The following is a 21,575-nucleotide window of genomic DNA, read 5'->3' on the forward strand; positions in this document are numbered from 1 at the left end:
ATCCTGATTGGCCAAAGAGCCAAAACAATTCACATGAAACCAATGAAACAATCACCTCTTGCATAAACAATCTCCAACCACATTCCAAAGCAGCAAAACACAGGAGAAGCAAATCAGATAATATAGTTTTCCTTTTTCTCTGAGGCTTTTGAGCTTCCCAGGAGATAAATCCTGGGCGAAAGGATTTTCCAGAAAATATGAATGTGACAGGCACCCTCTCCACATCCCACGAGTGGAGAAGAGCTGGGATGAGCTGTCCCTCACCTGTGCCTCCTTGGGCTCTCTGCTGTGTGCTGCAGGTGAACTAGAGGAGCTGGACCCTCCCCATCCCTGCGGGGTGCAGGGTTGCCCCCCGGGCTACGAGTGCCGGGAGTGGATCGGTCCCAACGACGGGATCACGCAGTTCGACAACATCCTCTTTGCTGTGCTGACCGTCTTCCAGTGCATCACCATGGAAGGGTGGACCACAGTCCTGTACAACGTGAGTACTGCTGCTCTGGCTGGGCAGCTGGAGGCTGTTTCTGTGTGCTGGAAGCTCAGAAGATCCAGAGTTTCCTTCGTGATGGAAATGGGGTTAATCTTTGCAGAGTTTGGGTGTGTTCCGTGCCTCCAGGCAAAGGGAGCTCTAAGGGCCTGGTCCCCATCTCTGACATGGAAATGGGGTTAATCTTTGCAGAGTTTGGGTGTGTTCCGTGCCTCCAGGCAAAGGGAGCTCTAAGGGCCTGGTCCCCATCTCTGACTCACTTCAGAGAGCAAAACATCGTGGGCATGTCCTGCAGTGATCCTCCTGCTCGAAGGCTGTGCCTGGGGAGGCTTCCTGCCTTGCCTGCTCCTGCTGTGCTCCCCAGGGCTGCTCTGTGAGAGCGGACACATTTTCTGGGCATTGCGGAGCGGGCAGAGGATGTCTGGTGGCCTGGGAAAGCCTCAGAGCTGGGCTCAGATCCCTTCTCTGTGGCAGGGACAGCATTTCAGCGTCCAGCAGGGAGCTGGGATCTTTGTGCTGATGGAGCAGGGAGTGGCTGGGCTGAGTTCTTGTGGTTTGCAGCTGCTGGAAGTTGCTGATGGCCAAGCCCTTGGGGTGCCCAGAGAGCAGCTTGAGGGCAAAGCTGGATAAAAAGCTCCAGGCGATCCCAGAGTGCCACAGTGCCGTGGGCGACTGGCCATATAGGCATGCTTGAGTTTGTGGGCTAGAAGCACCCGTGCCTGTTCTGTTCCCAGCCTAATTTCAGCATCAATTTTGGCGTCACTGCGCCGGGAATGTTTTTATACCCTGGTTCCCATAACGCCCGGGGATTTGCAGAGTGGCATTGCTCTGCGGGAGGCAAATTGGATGGCATGTGGTGGGGAAACTGCTGCAGGAGGGACGCTGGCATCGGGGGAAAGGCTGTTTTGAAACCCCAGCCTGTCAGCACTGGGGCCCCCTTCCTTGCTGGCTCTGTCACAGGGTCCCTCTGGGGGTGCAGGGTGGCGTGTGTGCACAGATGGATTGTGAAACCCAGACTGGAGTAGAAAGGGGAGAGTTCATTGCAAAGGATTGACCTTTCCACGAGGATTTGGTTTTACTCTTCCTGAAGGAGACAGCAGTGTCAGGATCTTGCTGTGTCAGTGGGGGAATGAATCAGGATTGAACCACCTGAGAGTTCAGGCCAAAAAACTTCAATTTTGTGTCTGTTTCTGGCGTGTCAGTGGGATTGGAGACTCACCCACAGCACCTGTTGCCCAGGTTTAATTGAGTACATCAGGGGAGGGGGTTTGCCAGTGTAGCCTGGGCATGCCTGGGGCTGGTGCCAGCCACCTGCCCTGAGCCTTGCTCCTGTGTTGATGTCTGTCTCCTGCAAAACCTTCTTCCATCAGTGCTCTCCATGTCTCCTCCTTCCCAGCCTTTGGAGCCTGCAGCAATCAGCAGCAGTGCTGCCCATGCTGGAGTCCTGCTGGTGGGGCGTGAGGGGATGGGGAACAGATGGGCAGTTTATGGTCTGGTGGACCTCAGGGGTTTGTTTGAGTGAGTCTGGCCTCCTGCTGCTCGGGGTGTCCTTGCTGGGAAGGCTGGAGCTGATCCCTTCAGTGTCTGGGATTTGCTGATTCATCATTTGGGATCTGGGAGCTCTGAAAGCTGTGCCTCCCCTGCAGGAACCCCTATTCCCTCCCCTAGCTGCTGAACTGGGGGCTCTCTGGGACCCCTGTGGGGATCCAAATCATCTTCCCAGCCCAATCAGCAGAGCTGGGCAGAGCTGCTCTGACACTGTCACACTCTGTCACCACATTCCCAGGACCATAAATAAGGTTTCTCCCTTCCCTGTCCCTCTGCAAAGAACCAGCTGTTACTGACCAATTATTGTGGAAAGGAGCAGGGACCTTCCTTGGCTTTTAATTGAATGAGAGTTTGTGGCCTTGGTAGCATTAAATGCTGCTGATTCACCTCGGGGGGGGGCCAGAGCTGGAGTTCCCAGCACTGCTGGGCTGCACCTCCCGTCCTCCCCAGGGGCTCTCAGGGGGCCTCGTGCTGCAGAGGTTGTGGGTGCTCGGTCCCTTTGCTACTCGGAGACAGAAAAATGGATTTTTGTCTCTCTTGTTTTAATAAGAAGATGAGGGATGCGGTCCCTGGGGGATGCAGGAGGAGGGCTGGGAAACCACAGGGGTGCTCTGCCATCGCCTTCATCACCTGGAGCAGCGAGGCAGGGCAGGCTCCTGCTGCTGACCATGCCCAGGCCATGCCCCAGGTTTGGGGGGCTCCACTTTCCCACTGGGATAAAGTGGTGGGGGGCTGTGTCCTTGTGGATTAACGCTGCAGGGGAGAGGGAGATGGCAGGAAAACCACTTTAGCAATCTCTCAAATAAATTGCTTACTACAGAATTCCCCTGTGTGACTATTATCATGATTTTAAGATCTGTTTTTCCACCATTCTACCAGGTCTGCCAGTGTGGCTCCTGGAATTTGCAGGCAGCATGACAACAAGCTAATTTCCACATGGTTTATTTCATCCTTGTGCTTGCTTTTTGCTTTCTTTGTGTCAGCTTTGCCTTCATGAAGTAAAAATCACAGTATGGGTCGAAATAAAAGAATTGTGGGGTGTTGTTGCTTTTCCAGCTCCTGTCCCTGGGAGCCTGGAGGGCTTTGGTTTGTTTTGGGGGGGAGTTTGGCTTTGGGGCTGCCTCTGTGGTCTGAAACAGGGGCTAAGAAGTATTTTGGTTTTCTTGTCCTGGAGCAGAGGCCCCTTCCCTGGGCTGGCTCCAGAGCAAGCCTGGTTTCTGTAGGGACCAGAGGGAAGTACAGGGACTCCCTGTCCTGCTTCTCTGCCTCTGTGCCAGCCTGGGGCAGGGATGCATTTGTCATCAAACAGTGCTGCTGGGGCCTGGGGGGTGGCAGGGCTGCAGCAGGGGGGCACAGGTGACACTGGTGGCTTCGGATGCTCAGCCCAGCTCCCACCATCCCGGCAAGCAAAGGGGATCTGTGTCCCCTGTTGATCTGTCCTGTGAAATCTTAATTTCCTGAGGGAGCTGGGAAGGCTCACCTTGGAGAAAAGGAGGCTCAGGGGGGGACTTTCTCACTTCCCTACTGTCATGGTAGGGAACTGTTTTTTTCCTCTTATAAAAAAATCTCCATAACCTTAACAACAAAGTTTCTCTCCCTAACTAAATTTAAAACCCCCTATTTTAAATGTAAACTAACAAAAAAAATTAAGTTTTATTTTTTCACATTAAAAATAGAAAAGAAAAAATTAGAAGGAAAAAAGAAGTAATCTAAAGAGTTTATTTTGACTCTTATTACTTTTCTGGCTTTTAATTACTATTAATAAAATTTTCCTTATAACCTTTTAAAACTTTAAACCTACTTTACCTTTCTCCAAACCATATCTCACAACAAAAAATAAATACACTAATAATTAACCAACACTAGAACCCACCATAATCTAAAGAGTTTATTTTGACTCTTACTACTTCTGCCCTTTTAACTACTATTAATAAAGTTTTCTTTATACCCTTTAAAAATTTTAAACCTTCTTTACCTTTCTCCTAATCCTATCTCACAACAAAAAATAAATACACTAATAATTAACCAACACTAGAACCCACCACACTCATCAACACATTAATTAAAACATCTCAAAATTAAGAAAATCTAAAATTAAAAACCCAAAACCACTACATAAAATTAACATTTCCAGCCAATTTCAAACTAAAACCACCACATCTACAACTCCCTGAGGGGAGGTTGTGACCAGATGGAGTTTGGTCTCTTCTCCCAGGCAACAGGGTGATAAAAATTGCCCTCAAGTTGCACCAGGCGAGGTGCAGGATTGGATATCAGGACAAAATTCTCCAAAGGGGTTGTCAATCCCTGGCATGGGCTGCCCAGAGAAGCGCTGGAGTCACAACACTGAGGGATTTAAAAGATGGGCAGATTTGGGGACATGGCTGAGTGGTGGCCTTGGCACTGCTGGGCTGATGGTTGGACTGGGTGAAATTTGGGGCTTCCCCAGCCCAAACGCTGCTGTGGTTGTGCTGGCACTGCTGGGCTGATAGTCTGGGTGAAATTTGGGGTTTTCTCAGCCCAAACGCTGCTCTGGTTGTGCTGGTCAATGGTTGGACTGGGTGAAATTTGGGGTTTTCTCAGCCCAAACGCTGCTCTGGTTGTGCTGGCACTGCTGGGCTGATGGACTGGGTGACCTCAGGGGCTTTCCTACCCCAAACGCTGCTCTGGTTGTGCTGGGTTAATGGTTGTCCTGGGTGACCTCGGGGCTATCCCAGCCCAAACGCTGCTGTGGCTGTGCTGGCGCTGCTCACAGGCCCTGAGCCTGCTGCGTGCTTCCCTGCATGATCTGCCTCTCAGGCTGAACTCCTCATCCTCTCCTGGCACCAGGGATTGGCACCACAGGGAGGCAGGAGGGTCCAACAGCACAGGGAGCCTTAGGGGATGCCAGGGCTGGGTGCTGAGAGCCTTCTGGGTGCTTCTGCAGGAGGGGAGTGTTTGCTGGGGGAAAGAACACCAAACCGCTGATGGCTTCCAAAAACACCTCCCAAAATGCAGTGGTGATGGGCAGAGCTGTGCCCATGGCCTCGGGGCAGGTGGGTCTGGGTCTTGCAGCTGCAGCAGAGAGCCAGGAGGCTGCAGGGCCGTGGGTTGGGTGCCAAGTGTGAGCTGTGTGTGCGGGCACGCTGCAGGAGTGGCTGGGAACAGGAGCTGCTGCAAGGGCGGGGGTTTGCAGCATGTGTGACTCAACCCCCACGTGCATCCAGCACGCTGGAGGGGCTGGGGCCAGGAGGGAAGGATCCCCTCGGTGTCTGGGATCTCCTCGAGGCGTGGGGTGCAGAAGGGTTTTGGTGAATCTCACCGTGTGCATTTCCTGCTGGGTTTGCACAAGTTGCTCGGACTGGTTTTGTGTGTGAAGCACCAAACTTGAGATCACAGGATCACAGAATGGTTTGGGTTGGAAGGGGCCTTTTAAACATCATCCAGTCCAACTCCTCTGCCATGGGCAGGGACACCTTCCCCTAGTCCAGGTTTCTCAGAGCCCCATCCAACCTGGCCTTGAACACTTCCAGGGATGGGGCATCCAACACCTCTCTGGGCAGCCTGTGCCAGTGTGAGACCAGCCTCCTTGGAAAGAAATTCACAGAATCACTGGGTTGGATGAGACCTTCAAGATCATTGAGTCCAACCCTTCAACTAAACCCTGGCCCCCAGTGCCACATCCAGGCTTTGTTAAACACACCCAGGGATGGTGCCTGCACCACCTCCCCGAGCAGCCATTCCAGAACATTAAATTCTTCCCTCTATCTAATTTAAATCAACCCTCTTTCAGATTGAAACCACTACCCCTTGTCCTGTGACAACAGGCCCTGCTGAAATGTTTGTCCTCGTCTTCCTTACAATTAAAGTACTGAAGGTCTTCTGCTGGAGGCTGCCTTAGAAATGCGGTGGTACATCCATCCTTTTTGAAACAGGGGCTGCTCAGGCCAGCCTGCTTTGGGATGCTGGGGAAGGGAGGTGTGTTGGTGTCACTGTTCATGCCAGAGCACATGGGTCAGAGATGTGAGCAAGGCTGGGCTCTTCTGCTTCCTGCCCCATTTGCCCCAGTCACCCTTGGAGGGGGTCAGAGGAGGAATCTGTTGCAGGACAGTTGTTTTTCCACCTGTGTGAGTACAAAATTGCTCGCTGCATGTTGGCATTGATTTCTGGGGTTTCACAGCCATCCCTTGGGGTGCTCAGCCTTACCTGCCCTGCCTGAAGCACCTTTGTGTGAGCAGTGTGAGTGAGACCTGAGCATGGAGCAGCTCTGGGGAGATTCCTCCTCAACCTTTTGGACAGTGCCTGGCTTTCCACAGAGGCAGCAAAATTGCCTTGACCAGAGAGGGTTTTCCTCTTTTTAGGGGGTTTGCTTAGGCCTAAGATGAGCTTGGCAACCTCCCCTGAGCCCCAGTACTTCCAGGAGCTCTGCAGATCCTCTGGACACTGCTGTCTGTCTCCTGGGGTCCCAGGGCAAGAGCTGCAGCAGTGCCAGCCGTGCACCAAGGGCTGTGGGAGCTCTGCTGGTGGTGCAAAGATCCCAGAACCAGCCCTGACACGGCAGTGATGGGCTGGAGGAGCTCGGCACAGCAGGAAGCTGGGAGTGTGATGCATAGCAAGGAGCTGGGAAGAGGAGGAGGAGGAGGAAGAGAGAGAGGTGGGAGGGATGGCAAAAAGAGGGAAACCACCTGGCTCTTTGTTGATGTGTTTGTAGGTCCCAGGATGAAGGAAGAGATGAATCTGACTCCATATTCCTTAGAAGGCTGATTTATTATATTATGATAGTATATTAAAAAGTGCTATACTAAAACTATACTAAACTATAGAGAGAAAGGAGCACATCAGAAGGCTGGAAAGGAATGAATAATAAAAACCTGTGTCAGACCATGGTCCCGACACAGCTGGACTGGGATTGGTCATTAAGTAAAAACAATTCACGTGCTGGCATAAACAATTCTCCAAATCACATTCCAAAGTAGCAAAACAGGGAGAAGCTGAAGCTTCCCAGCTTCTCAGGAGAAAAAATCCTGGGGAAGGGATTTTTCATAAAAGTATCATGGTGACAGCTCTTTACTCTGTGTGCTCTGGGATGGCACCAGGGTCTCCGGCCAGCGAGGGGAACAGGAGTTATGTGCTAGAAATTAAGACACAGTGCACACAGAATATCCTGGCGGGGAGGTATGAAAATTTAATCAGCCCCCAGAGCTCCGAGCAGCTCGGCAGCGAGCAGAGCCCGCGGTGCCTCCGCAGCTATTCCTGGTGGGATGGGCTCGGCTGCAGGATGGAGGCTGCCAAAAAGTCCCCAGTGCTTGTGGCACCGTGGGACAGAGCCCTTTCCTCCTCCCTGCTCCGAAATTCTGCCTTGAACACGCTTAGACTCACAAAGGAGGCTGCAGGTTCCACCCCAATGGTTCAAACCTTTCTGAACTCAAAAAATGAGCTGTTTTCCCCCAAATGGCTCCAGTTGGTGCCCGTGCTGCCAGCCGTGGGTGCTGCCAGGCACGTGTGTGGCAGCCAGCCTGCTCTCCCCTCTCCTCCCTTTGGAAAAACAGAGCACTTTCTTTCCCCACACTCAGCAAAGCCAGACCCTCACCAGCTTGCCAAATGTTCCTGCCTTTTTTTTTTTTTTTAAATTCCCTTCTTCCCCTTTTTCCCTCTGTGTGTGTGTGTGTATGCAATGAAATGACACAGCAAGAAACAAACTGTGTCTGCTGGATCCCATCTTCCAGGCATGTTCTAGCAAAAGCTCCCTGCCCACACCTTCCTCCCTGCCCGCACGGGGAAGTCTGGGAGCACTGGGGGAGCTGAGGGGGCTGCTGGGGGTACCACGGGTGCTCTGGCATCACCCGGCAGCTCCAGCCTCAAGGGTGGGAGGTGGCAGGGGGCCTCAGGGCTGCCTTGCTCATCTTTGATAAGCCCAGGATTTATAATTCCATTAGCAGGTTTGGTGCTGGTGTTGGTGAGGTATTTGTGGGGGTCCCTCGTGGGAGGAAGGAAGGATGAATCTGACTCCATGTGCTCAGAAGGCTAATTTATTACTTTATAGTATTATATTATATTAAATAATACTATACTAAACTATACTAAAGAATACAGAAAGGATACTTACTGAATGCTAAAAAGATAATAATGAAACTCGTGACTCTCTTGACAGAGTCCCGACACAGTTTGGCCCTGATTGGCCAAAGAGTCAAAACAACTCACATGAAACCAATGGAACAATCACCTGTGGGATAAACAATCTCCAAACACATTCTAAAGCAACAAAACACAGGAGAAGCAATTCAGATAATTATTGTTTTCCTTTTTCTCTGAGGCTTCTGAGCTTCCCAGGAGCAAATCCTGGGTGAAGGAATTTTTCAGAAAACATGGATGTGACAGTGAGGTGTTGGAAAGCTGGTTCCAGACCTCCTAGTGCTCCAGGGCTGGGTTGTGGGGTGTTGGGGTCTGTAAGTCAGGTTCTGCAGGGGTGTGTTGCCCCAGAGCAGCACAGCTGAAGCTGGGGATGTTCCTCCATGTAGGAATGTAATACAACAATGAAAATCATATTGTGGGGCCCAAGCTGCCTCTCTGGGCTTGCAGCGTGCCCAAAACAAAGCAGGGATCCAGGAAACAGCCTTAAAGCTGATCCTGTGGAAGCCATGCCCTGCTGCAGTGTCCAGCTGGAGAGGCAGTGGTGCTGGCATGTCGTCTGCTCTGGAGAGAACTGTGAAACTTTGCAAATGCTCCATCAGGAAAAGTTCATCCTGCCTGAGGAGTGGTGCTGGGGAAGGCGCAGGAGGGGTCTGGGCAGGGGGGAAAGTGAAAGTTTGGGAGCAAAATCACAGTGAGGGATGATGTGGGGAGAGGCAGAGCAGGAGGCACACACGAGGACTGGGTTTGTGCATCAATGCTGGGGCATCTGGGTGCAATTTCTTGGTGGGTCGGAGGAGAACAGCACCAAAACTGGTCTCAGTGCCTATTTCAAATATTTGGAAAAATGTTTGATTTTTAGTAATGCTTCTAGCAGCGCATTTTTTGCATTCCATTTAGGAAACAGAAAAATGAAATGCATCGTGTCCTTTTCCTGCTTCCCTGCTCCCTCCCTCCCTGCATACACTCAGAGAGAAGATTATGCTGAGCTTTGTGTCCTCCTCTGGCATTATTCCTGCCTGTCCCTGGCACCCCAGAGCTTCCCAGGGCCAGTGGAGGGCAGTGCTGGAGGGAGGCATGGGGCAGGAGGTGCCCACCCTGCCTGCAGACCCTGACACTCGGCCGTGGCAGGATGTGTCCCACCCTGGCCCTTGCAGAGGAAATGCACCCATTTCCTCATTAACCTGATTTGGGAAAGCAAAGCATTTCCATTCAGATCTTGTCCAGTGCCAGGGTCACTGATGGATCCCAGGCAGGGAGTGAAGCATGGCCCTGCATGCAGGAGATTCAATTACTGCCATTAAAGGGAACAGGGAGATCTGTTACTGTGCTGGGGAGAGCAGCAGCGGGTGTCAGGGTCTGCAGGGAGCTGCTTAGGCCAGGGAATCTGCTGAGAGGTATTTTTATAATTCATTTTCTCCCCCTTTGGCTGGGCTGTGAGGCTGTGGCTGCTGCCCTGTGTGTGATTCTCAGCTGGATGCAGTTGAGGAGCAGGTCAGGGGCTGGGGAGGTGATGCTGGGGGACACCATCAGCCATGGTGGGTGTCACCACCAGGAAAAGACCACTGGAAGTTGCCAAGGAAAGGATTTGGAGCACAAACCATGGAAGCTGTGATGGTTTTGCACCTGCTGTCCTGCTCTGCAAGCACCTGAGAAGTGCTGGGGAAGGCAGGCACAGCTCCCAGGGCAAAGATCCTTGGGATCCATGGCTTTTCCCATCATCCCCAAACCTCTCTGTGAATGAAATCCTCACCCTGCTGCTCCCTGAAAGCTTTGGGTGCCCACAGGTCCCCAGTTCCCCTCCCCAGTGAGGGAACTGCTCCCTGGTGAGCAATGGAGTGGCCACGAAGGCTCCCTGCACAAGACTGAACCTGCTCTCTGTTTATTTTTAGCCAGGAGAGACTGATTTTGAGGGGTTTATTGAGGTTTTCCCCCCTCCCTTCCCCTATAGCAAAGAAATCCTGAAGGTTCCCATGCGCCGCAGCCCGAGGGAGGGGACGTGTGGGCTGTGAGCTTGTGCTGTGCATTCAACTTGAGGATATATTTAGATTTCTTTAGATTTCTGGCCCCCCGAGTGAGACCTGCTTTTGCAGCTTCCCGCGCCTTTTCCTGCCCTTTGGGGGGGGAAAAAAAGAAAAACCAAAAAAAAACCCCAAACAAACACCACAAGAGCTGCCTAAAGAATAACCTTGTGCCTGGGGGGTGAGGAGCAGGAGCTGGTGGGGGCTCTTTCCCTTAGGAGGGTCCTGCTCCCACGCCTTGGTGGTGCCATTTGTAGGCTCAGAGGGCTTTCCTGGCAGCAGGATGGGTCATGCCAAGATGTGAGCGTGGTGTTTCTTGGTCTGGGGGCCACAGAAGAGTTTGGGGGATGGTGGGGTGCATAATGAGAAGGAGGCCTCTCAAAGGGAAGGGAAGAAGCAGCAAAGATTTGGCACCAAGCAGCTCCTCCATTTCCCAAAGGAAATATTAAAAGCCTGTCCCAAAGTGCTTGGGTGAGAGATGGGACGTGCTCAGCTGTGCTGGGAGCAAGGCAGGAACCTGGAATTTCTTCATGAAAGGAGTTGGTGTAATTCAGGGATTAAAATTCTTGCGTCTACCCTGAATTCTGCAAGCAACAACCTCCTGATACCTTCAACAAAGGGGGAAAAAAATCTATGGGAAGGCACAGTGGACCAAGATGATGAACTACAGAGGGATATCGAGAAGAAATGATGCCCCAAAGGAACGGGAAAAGAGGCTGCTCAGTCAAGACAACGACATTCTGGTGCTAAAAAAGCTGGGAAGTGCAATGAGGGCCGCAGCAAAGTTGTGTTGACACAGACCTCCCGGAGGAGCAGTGAGCAGTTCCCCACCTCTGCAGACGGAAGCAAGGCCCAGTGAAATGGCATCTGGAGAGATTTGGGCACGGATGGACATTTCAGCCCCGCTTTTGGCCAACACAGAGCAGCAAAAGGCACGACAAGGCAACGACGGCATGGCCAACGTGGGAGCCATGGAAGCCCAGCGCTGAGACCCCCGTGCCCACCAGCCTGGGTGCTTGGGATGGCTTCCCCCCGAGCTCGGAGGGAGCTGGCACATGAAATGGCAGGTCTGGTAACAAGTATTTTTAACAGCTCCATGGAGTTGGGGGAGGCACCATCTGACTGGAGAATAGCGAACGCGGTGCCTATATTTAAAATCGGGGGGAGGAGGGGAGGAAAAGTAAGGCAGGCAGGAATAGGACTGTGAGGCTGACCTCGATCTCGTGGCATTTCAGAACAGGTTTGGGAGGCAGGAGAGGAAAGTGAATCATGGGTTTGTCAAAGGTAGGTCACGCCGGGCTAACCTGGCATCGCAGGCCTGGAGATGTCCTAGGGCTGCTCCTTGTAATAAAGGGTTTGCTGTGGGAGAGTGGAAATGGGGAGGGGAAGAGGGGAAGGGGATGTGTTGGAACCCTGGCTGCTGAGAATTTTAGATTTTCTGTGCTGACAGGTACTGACCCCCAAGAGAACTCTGCATTTGATCTGAGGCCATGGAAAAGGCTTCCAAACTAGTATTATAGATGTGTAGTTTAAATAGAAGTGTGTAATATCACTGGGTAAAACTTACAGTTTAAGGTGTTAGAATATAGTAATATCTATAAAGCAAGATGGAGGTTTTAGTGGCTAGTCCTTCTTCACCTTCTTCTCCATGGGTCTGGGTGGTTTTGTGTAATTGGATAAAAAAGTCCCCAATTGCGGGCACAGGTGGTTGGTTATTGGGTTAAAAGTGAAAATAATTTAGGTGTAATTTCTTAATTGGACAGTTTATCCTTAAAAGTTCTTGTAGAGAGAGAGACAGGGCTCCATTTTGAGTTTGTAAGAGTGAAGTGCTGTAGAGCTCAGGGTTTGTGAGACTGCAGCATGGATAAGAACTAATGAACATCTGAGTCCAAACAAGAAACGCCGCCCCATGAGGGGCTCTGCGAGGCTGGTGGGGAAGTGAGCAGTGCTGGGATGGTGTTGAGGGGACAAAGGGGATGTCATTGACTCGTGGAGTCCTTGGGGATCCGTCATGGGCTTTCCTGCCTCCAGCATCCACTGGCTTCCCAGAGCTGGAGGGACAGAGGCTGCCACCCTGGGCTGGGAGGCCTTTGAGATGTTGGATGCAGTGAGAAGTGGAAATCCAAGCACTTGCTGAGGAGCAGCAAAGATCTCTCCTTGGAACTCAGGTCTTGTTGGCTGGGAAGCAGCGGCGTGGAGGAGGAGAGGGTGAATAGTGACATCAGGGTGGCCACGAGGTGGCTGCAGGGCAGGGGTGGCACAAAGGAGGAGGGAGGATGGTGGGATGCAGGGGAGGTGCTGAAGTCTCTGTGGCATCACGCAGGGATGGAGTGTGACCCCTCAAACTGCTCACTCAGGTCTCCTCTGTCCAGGAAGGACGAACTGAGCCTGGGCTGGAGCAGGGAAGGGGCTACTGGATAAAACAGGGCAGGAGAGCCAGTTGGGCAAGAGAGACCTGGAAGAATCTTGCTTTGGCCAGCAAAGCAGAGGCTGGAGATGGCTGTGATTGCTGTCCAGAAATAGATCAGGATAGAAAGAGGAAGGAAAAGAGCTATTTCAGCCAAAGGCCAGTGCTGGCAAAAGAATGGAGCGGTGTAGAAAATGACCACAAATAAATTTAGGCTGGAAATTGCAGCAGCCATTGGAGCATCTGCTTGAGGAGGCTTCCAGTGGGGATAGTGAGTTTTTGGCAGCCTGAGTGGCCGAACAAGTACCAGATGATGGTCTGGAGCCACTGCATCCAGACTGGGCATCACCAGTTCCTGGGTTTGTAGGGAGCATTGGGATGTCCCCTGGGAGATTTCACGTTGGGGCTGGGGATGTCAGCAAAGCTAGCACCAGCCAGGGGGACGCGTGTGGCTGCTGGTGGCAGTGCTGTTCCTGGAGCTGCTGGTGGCAGCCTGGGTGCTTGGGACCGTCCCTGAGCTCACTGTGGCCAGTGCTGTCCCCTTGAGTATGTGGGTCCATGGCCACAGCTCCTCATCTCCTCCTCTGCCCTAGAAGTGCCCCTCCTGCAGCTGCTGGGTGCAAGTGGTGCTGTGACCTCCCAAATCCCCTTAAAAATCTCTCCAACCCTCTTTGCCTCCACCCCCAGGGGAGCCAGGCACTCAAATGCAGAGGTTGGGATCACAGTCAGCCCACGCCACCGGAGTCCTGCCAAGCCCCAGGCAGGACTCAGCTGTCCCTGCTGCAGGCCCCCAGTGCCACCAGCTTTGCTGTGCCTGAAAAATGGAGAGGGAAGACATCTGGGCACTGATAACCCTGGGAAAACTGCCTATTTTCCTATTCTCCTCTTTCTCTCCTGCTGAGATGGCTAAAGAAGGGATGGTGATAGCCCAGTTCTGGGGGAAGATGCCTTGTTCTTGTGTAGGAAAGGAGCTCCTCTGTTTTGTATTCCCCGTGACAAAGACCTCGGGGAAAGCCTGTGTTTTTTGGGCAGGAGCCAGTTTCAAAGGCAAGCAATCCTGACATGAGTGGCAGGTACCCAGTGGCATCTTGGCAGCGAGCTGAAGCCCTGCCAAGCTTGAGCTGAGGGTTGCACGATGCCTTGAAGACTGATGCCATGGAAGATGGTGCTGCCAGAGCAGAGCACAGTGCCCTGGGGTCTCTGCAGGGCTGTGGTGATCACTGGATGTCAGGAATTCCCGTGCATCCTTCCTTCCTCCCTGTCCCTGCCAGTCCCATGGCCCTAAAGAAAGGGGCTGGAGGTGAACTGGGATCTTGAAAGAACAGGGTCTTGGGAGGATATGTGTGGTTTCTCCAGGGCCAAAGGGGGAGAGCAGTGAGTCCTTCCAGCTGCTTTCAGAGCCCTTACGGCTGCTGCATGCCTTGTCACTGGGATCGCTGCCCACATCCCCCGTCCCAGCGCTGCTGTGGTCAATGCCTGGGCTGGGCTGGGCTGGTGTCACCCTTCCTGCCTTGGGCTCGGTGTCAGGGTGACGGGGACACCCAGCTGAAGTTCCCACTGGAGGAAGGCTCCAGCACACGCTTTCTTTGCTCCTCAGAACCGCGCTCCTCCCGTCGCAGAGCCTCAGCTCCTGCACTGGCCGACCAGGAGATGTGGTGCCAATGACTCAGATGAAGATGAGGGCTTAATTAGCACAGGGAGAGGGGGGAAGAGAGAGAAAAGAGAAAGAGTCTTTCATTGCAAGAAGATTGATACCACCTCCCCCAGACAGTCACGTTCTGCCGCATCACCCTCAGCCCGGCGTCATGCGCACCGTGCCTGACACCAGAGGACAAATGGGGCCTGGGAGGGACAGAGGGGCACTGCTTTATTAGAACCTCTGGTGAATTAATGTCTGGAGGGATTGGGCAGGGCTCATCAGGAGCCTTTGCAGCTGTCGGGCTGTGCCCTGTGCTCAGAGCTCCCGTCTGGTCTCAGCTCCGTGGCTCTGGGGGATGTTGCCTGTGGTGGGAGGGTGTCTGCAAGGTGTTAGTGATAATGCCAGCAGCAAAATGCCTCTTTGGAGGTTTCCCACCGTGCATGAAGGGACAAACGCTGGCTGCCTCTTCTTTAGATGCCACCTTCCCTATAAATCTGTGCTCAGCAGGCCCTGCTGCCGTGGGGCTGCTTTGCCCCATCCTGGTGGATGTGCATGGGAGTCCTGAACCAAAATGCTGGGGAAAACATGCTCAGGGCGATCCCTCACCCTCAGCACCCCAGTTTTGGGCTGCAGGACGCTGCACCTCCAGCTATACCCATCCCTTACAGTCTCTGCAGGGATGGTTGGAGGGGATGGAGGAGAGGGAGAGCGGTCCTGCCTGATGAGAGCTGGAGACTGGAGAGTATGGCTGGGGCAGGGTGCTGAGCGGTGCCAGGGCTCTTGTGGTGGGGAAGGGTGCCCACCAAGGCTTGGCAGGCATGGCCACATCACCCTGAGGAGCCTGGTGTGGTCAGCCTGGAGCACTGAAGTTACACACCCTCCCTCTGCCTCGTTGCTGGTGTTGGAGGTGATGTCACACACGGTTTTTTTCTTTCTCCTCCAGACCAATGATGCCTTAGGAGCCACCTGGAACTGGCTGTACTTCATCCCCCTCATCATCATTGGATCCTTCTTCGTCCTCAACCTTGTCCTGGGAGTGCTGTCAGGGTAAGCAGAGCAGTCATTCCTTCTGAGCTGTGCCTGTCACACATTCCTGGCACCTAAGGCTGGTCCCTGTGTCCCAATCCCTTCCATTCATGCCTGCCCCACTGCAGGGGATTGCTCCCTGGCTGTGCTTGGTTCTTCCTCAACCTGGGGAGCTGGGAAAGGGACAGCCCTGAAGATAATTATTTTTACTGTCATTTCACCTTGCTGAAGATCTGCTTTTGGTTCCTGTGTGAGAAATGGTCACTGGGGATCTTCTGGCTGCTTGGCTTCTGCAAGAGGGGAGAGACATGAGGGGGTCTGTGACAATGTGTTTGAGTCCAGGCTGTTGGTGGTGGGGTGTGTGTGGGTTGGGATGGGTTTGGGGAGTGGTACAGAGCACCTCTGTGCTGTGACCAGGAGGATGTGCCCTGCTCTGGTGAGGACAGGGGTGCTTGGGGTGCACGTGGATGAGCCCAGATATAAGATAAGGAAGTAGGGACAAAGCAACTGTCCCTGTCCTGCACTTCCCAAGGGGAAGGCAGTTTTAATCCAAGCCATTAAGCTGGGTTTGGAGACAAAATCTCTTCTTGTCTCCATGACAATGAACTGTGGTTGCACCAGCACATCCTCAGCTGCTGGCAGGGGCTGCTGAATGGTGAGAGTGTGCCCTCTCCTGAACTGGGGGAAGATGTGGGCTCCTCTGTTCTGACTGAAGCAGGTCATTTTTTGGCTGGTTATGCATCATGGCAAAATGCAAAGTTCATCGTAGCACTGGTTTGGCCAGATGGAAAGCCCTTAGCTGCAAGGGTCAGGGTGGAGAATGGCCTCGGTCATCTCTGTCCCTTTCCTGAGTGTCTCTGGAAGTCCCAGTGTGATGGTGGTGGTTTCAGGAGTTTCTAGACTAGCAAGTTGGGGTCTGTTATTGGCCTGAATTTTCCCAGCTCTCATTCTGGGGCCTGACTGGGTCCAGGGGCTCTGGGGACAGACTGCAGGAAGGGCCTCACTTTGCCTTGCAGAGAGGGAATTCTTGTGGGGGATGAAGATATCCAAGCAGCATTGGGTGGAATTTGTACTTCTTATGCCACATCCAGCTTGGGCATTGGGGCAAAGTCTAGCTGGGTCTCGATGTCAAGCAGGAGCTTTCCTAGAAAAGCCTGGAGAAGGAAAGTTAGGAAGATGGGAACAACATTATTACAACGTTGGATCGTGTCAGTGTTGTGTGTTGTGTGGTGCTTTTGGTGCTGGGGCGATGCTGGAAGCAGCTTGGGGACACCAGCCAGACTCTGGCCAGAGGACCACGGCGGGGCTGGTGGAATGGCTGGCCATGGCCTGGCCCACCTTGGTGCTTCCCTGCACCAGGGCTGCCCGAGGCAGCCGCTGCCATGCCCGCTGAGTTGGATGCACTCTTCCCAGGCAGCGGCTGGCATCTCCACTGTTTGTTTATTGCTAGTAGGGTTTGTACTGGGGAAAGATGCAAGTGGGTGGGTGGCCTAATTGGCAACAGAGATGCTCTCGTGGCGTGGCAGATATCCAGGGTAAAGCAGGACTGCTCAGCTTCCCGGAGGGCTGAGGGAGGTGGGCTCAGGTGGCCAGCTGGGCTCTGCCACCCTGTGACACTGTGGGTGTCCCCTGGACACGGCCACATCCTTGTGGCTCAGTGGATGCAGCACCTTGGCTGGGTGAATCACCCAGAGGTGCTGCTGGAGCCGTGGGGGAGTAGGACCTAAGGGCAGGAGAAGGTGCTTGTGCACACCAGTGCTTGAGTGCAGCAGGAAGGGCCCCGCTCCCTGCTCTGTTTGCTGAGCTCTTCTTGTTTTAGCACTCACCACAATCCTCTTGTGCTGGGAGAGAGTACTTGGCTCTGCTGGGGGATGGGAGGTGTGACCTTTCCATTGCCAGCTCTCAGCTGAATGAACAGGCAGGGCCTGGCCAGATTCCCCCACTTGTGGCTGTGCTGAACTGAGAAGAGATGGTCACTTTGGGAATGAGCTCCATGGAAACACCTCCACTGACGGAATTCTTTCCTTGGAAGTTACACCAGAGCTTTTGGGGAAGCCAGGCCATGCTCAGCTGAAATCATGGCCACTGGGAGCCTCCTTGCAGAAAGCTGGTCCCATGTATCTTGCAAACTGCACCATCTGCATCGCTGGATAACAAGGTCCACTCGGGATTTCCAGCCTTCTCCTCAAGGTTCACGCTCAGGAGCTGCCTCTGCCCTCACCTCGTCTCAGCAGAGGCTCCCTTTGGTGAAACAGCCCACCAGCCGGGGTGGGTCCCCAACGAGAAGAGGCTGCAGGAGGACATTTGTGTGTTTCACTTGCCACCAGCAGAAGTTTGCCGGAGCCCAGATTTAGCAGTCTCCTGGTTGCGATGAGCATCTCTCCCAACAGTCAGTTCCCCAACTGTTAAGCTGAGGCATGACCTCTGTGATGTAAACAGCCTGGATCCATCTGCTCCTTAAGCACAAAGTATGTGGGAGAGGAAAAGAAATGATTTTCATCATAAGCAGGCTCCTCAGTTTTTCTCCCTAAATACGAACAGGCACACACGCACTGGAATCGCATGCAGACTCTATTAAGAGGAGATGGAGCTCCTCCAGGCAGGGTCTGGGAGAGCCAGTTCTGCTGTGGCTTTGGCATTTATCACCGTGTCTATTAACTTCCCCCCTCTATGGGTGCAATTACGGATCAATTAATTCTGACTGAAAGCAGGAAAAGAAAAAAAAATTGGCCCCGTTCCTCCTCGGGAGCAGGTACGGAGCCCAAGGAGATGTGACTGCTCAGCTTTTAAAGCTACACAAGCTACTGAGATAATCCTGGCAGAGGAGAGTCAGTGAGGATGGAGCATCCACTGGAATGCCATTTTCTACCTGAAGCTGCCTTGTGGCCTGAGGAATTGCATGTGCTGACAATTTGCAAAGATCTGCTCTCTCTTTTTTTTGGTGAAATCGTTAAGTTTTGGGGTTTTTTTCCCCCTCAGCTGTTTCTCACATAAAACAATTTGAATGTGTGTGTTTGGGCTCTGTCTCTGGAGCAGCAGAGACCTGACGAGAACCACAGTGCTCTGTCCCTGCTGCTGGTGTCATGTGCCAGTGGCAGCAGTGCCACCCCAGGAGTGGCCACAGCCTGAGGACTCATACAGAGCTTCAGTACCGAACAGGCTGCGTTCTGACTCTTTCCCACCTCCCTTTCCACAGCCTCTGCAGAAAAAATTTGGTTTGCAATCACCCTCCTCCATTCATTGCAGCATCATCCTTCTGCTGAGAGCTGGGAGATTCCATCCCCATCCCCAGTCTTGTGCATCCAGCCCCTTTCCAGGGTGTCAGAGCTGTTCTAGTCACTGGTCTGCAGAAACAGCAGAGTGGGTGCAGAGTGGAAGGAGATGCTGCCTGACCTGGGAAGACTGGGCCCTCAGGCCAGCCAAGGAGAAGATCTCTGGAAGCCAATGGCAGAGCAAGAAGTCGAGCAGGATGGCAAGAAAAATGAAATCTATCTGCCTTGTACCAAACAAGAGAGTAATTTAAATCCTCCTAATTGCTTCCACTCATCCCGGTGATGTTAAGTCTTTTCTCCCTTTAAGTCTTTTCTGCCCCCCACCCCCAGCTCTTACACTAAGCCTTTGAAAGAAACGACTAATGTTATAATTAAAGGATCAAATTGGCAAGATTTCTTTGTCTTAAGATCTTTCTTTCAGGTTGGGTTAGCACTGCGTTCCCAGTCTCCGGAGAGTTTTCTTCAGTTCCTTCAGGAGCCTTCTGTACCATCTTCTGAAATCTTTTCACTTCAGTTAATTTGAATTTTTTTCCCCATCCAATTTGGATGCATAACAAACGATGAATAAAATTAAGTTTTGTAGCAATTAATAATAAGGGTGTTAAGGGAACAAGTGTACATTTTCAATGGAGAGAGGGTTCTTTTTGCCAGCTCCACACAAAAAATGGCCCCACACGCTCGACCGGGATCTGGTGCTTTGAAGCCAAAAGTGTTGAGAAGAGGATCAATGTCTCAAAGATTCCTGGAGGGAGAAGTGGGGGACATGCAAGGAATGCAGGAAAGCTTGTGGGGAGACCATAAAGTCCCAACAAGATTCAGTAAACAAAATTCTACGCCATCAGAATGATCAGGCATTGGACCAGGCTGCCCAGGGAAGTAGTGGGATCACCGTCCTTGGGAGTGCTCAAAAAACATGTGGATGTGACTTTTAGGGATGTTCTGTAGTGGTGAACATGGTGGATTTGAGGATCTGCAGCTTTTCCAACTTGAATGACTCTGTGTTTCTACGTTCAAGAAATACAGAGTTGGAAGTATGAAAGCTTGGAAGCATCACGTTGGCTTTTTCCTGGAATGGTTGTAGGATCTCAGGGCGTGGCTGGGATGAGATGTGAGATGTCTGCAATTGTGTTGTGCTTGGGAACTCAGCAGCTGAGACCCCTTTTTAAGGGAGGAGTGGGTGTCACAGGGAGGGGCAGTGATGCACCACCACGAGCGACGTCCACGCTCGTCACTTGGTTCTGGGGAAGCTCCTTGTCATCACCGTGGTCTTTGAGCACAGGCCAGGCACAGCAGCCTTGGGGACCTTCATCTCTATTCAGCAGGCAGGTGGGCATCCATATTCATGCCTCTCTGCCGTGCTCGCTGGGCCACCTTTCTGCTGAGGGCTCCAAGCCCCATGCAAACAAGCTGCCTGACAAGAGGCGTGCGTGGCTGCTGTGCTGGATCCTCTGCTGTTACAGGGAATAATGACTCCTCTTACAGCCAGCTGGGTGAGAAGGAAAAAAAAATAAAAAAATCCACAACAAAAAGATGACTTGCTGACTTTCCCCTTTGATTTGTCCTGGCAAATTATTTGCCAGCATGTCTCCGCTGCTTCAAAATTGCTCTTATTCCTGCCTCCTTGCAAATCTGCTCCGTGGACTGCCTGTGGTCTGCAGGCTGTGGGTGAAAAGGCTCCGTTTTGATCCTCTCAACAAGGCATTCAGCAGATAGTGCTTGCTTACAGATTGCTTTCGGAGCTGTTTGTTCCAGATTATGGTAATTTCTGTCCTCCTGGTTGATGGCAGCAATCGCGTGGCTCCAGCGATTTGAGCCAGTGGATGGCTTTGGAGATGCCCAGTTCCTCCAGGAGCAGCTCCACCCTGGCAAGGGGTGCTGGGCACTGCTGTTGGGTGAAGAAGGTGTTGACTGGAGTGCTGGAAGCTCCTGGGAAGTGAATGTGATGAAAGGCTGGAAATTGAAGTGGGGTTTTCTTTCCGTACTACATCTCACCTGCAGTACTGACCACACACCTTTCATCTGCGGATTGCTGTCGCATGCAAAAGGAGACTATAAAGATGTTCTCTGCTTACAGAGGGGATAAAAACTGGAGCACAGGAGGGAAAGGGAGGAGTGACATTTTCCCAGCACTGCATGAGCCAGTGGGAGTGATTGTGAACAAAGCCCGGGGCTCTTGAAGCATTGAAGCTGTGCTGCTTATGCCAGTCCTGCCTGATAAGAGTGAAGCACAATCTCGAGCTGCCATCTCTGCTCCTTGCTGCTGGGGCTGCCAGACCCTCTGCCACCCTTCTGCAGCTCCTTTGCAGCGTGGGCTGAGCGTGCTATTGCTGCCTTTGGTGCAGCATTGCAGACAGAGTTCTCTGGGCAGTGGGACAGCGATGCAAACCTCAGCGGTGTTATCCTTGGCAAAATGATGAAATTGAGAGTCTACAGCTAGAATGTTTGTGGCTCTCTTCTCTGCTGTGGTTGATGTAGCCCAGAACCCTCCTGGCTTTCTTTGCTGCAGCAGCACACTGCTCACTCATACTGAATTCGTCCCCGGGACCTGCAGGTCCCTTTCCACAGAGCTGCTCCCCACCTGGGTAGATCCCAGCCTGTGCTGCCCTCCTGGATTTTGTTTTCCCATCTCCAAAACCTTACAATTGAATCAGAGAATGGCCTGGAGTTGAAAGGACGTTGTGAAGGTTGTCTCATTCCAACCCTCCTGCCATGGAGAGGGACACTTCCCCTAGACCAGGTTGTTCCAAGCCCCATCCAGCTTGAACACTTCAGGGATGGGGCAGCCACAGCTTCTCTTCATAAGGTTCTCAGTAGCCCACTCTTCCAGCCTGCCCAGATCTTCCTGCAGGATTGCTCTCCCTTCTGAAGTCTCCACTTCCCCACTCGGTTTGGTATCAGCCCACTTGGCCTTGGAGAAATCCAGGTGGACAACCACAAACTTTCCGCAAGGTAGAAGGCACCCATCAACATCTGCCCCTTCTTAACTGGGACAGTGATGTAATGGGTCATCTCAGGGCTGGTATCTCCCAGCTCCTTCCCATTTTACCCTCCCATGTCACCAACAGCTTGT

General features: G+C 52.6%; 1 protein-coding gene across 9 annotated transcripts in view; it reads left to right on the top strand.

Annotated features, from left to right (window-relative positions):
- Nucleotides 1-21,575, top strand: part of CACNA1E (calcium voltage-gated channel subunit alpha1 E) — a 134,784-nt gene that overhangs the window by 62,683 nt on the left and 50,526 nt on the right. For all 9 annotated transcript variants that reach the window (XR_005629963.1, XM_039730262.1, XM_039730263.1 and 6 more), the window contains 2 exons: nucleotides 300-481; nucleotides 15,151-15,254. Coding sequence is in view for 8 of the 9 variants with exons in the window: in XM_039730262.1 (XP_039586196.1) it covers nucleotides 300-481; nucleotides 15,151-15,254 (286 nt within the window). In the remaining variant the exon portion in view is untranslated. The remainder of the gene's footprint in view (nucleotides 1-299; nucleotides 482-15,150; nucleotides 15,255-21,575) is intronic.

This window comes from Passer montanus, unplaced genomic scaffold (genome assembly GCF_014805655.1).
Source record: "Passer montanus isolate IOZ18808 unplaced genomic scaffold, ASM1480565v1 scaffold71, whole genome shotgun sequence".
Lineage (NCBI taxonomy): Eukaryota > Metazoa > Chordata > Aves > Passeriformes > Passeridae > Passer > Passer montanus.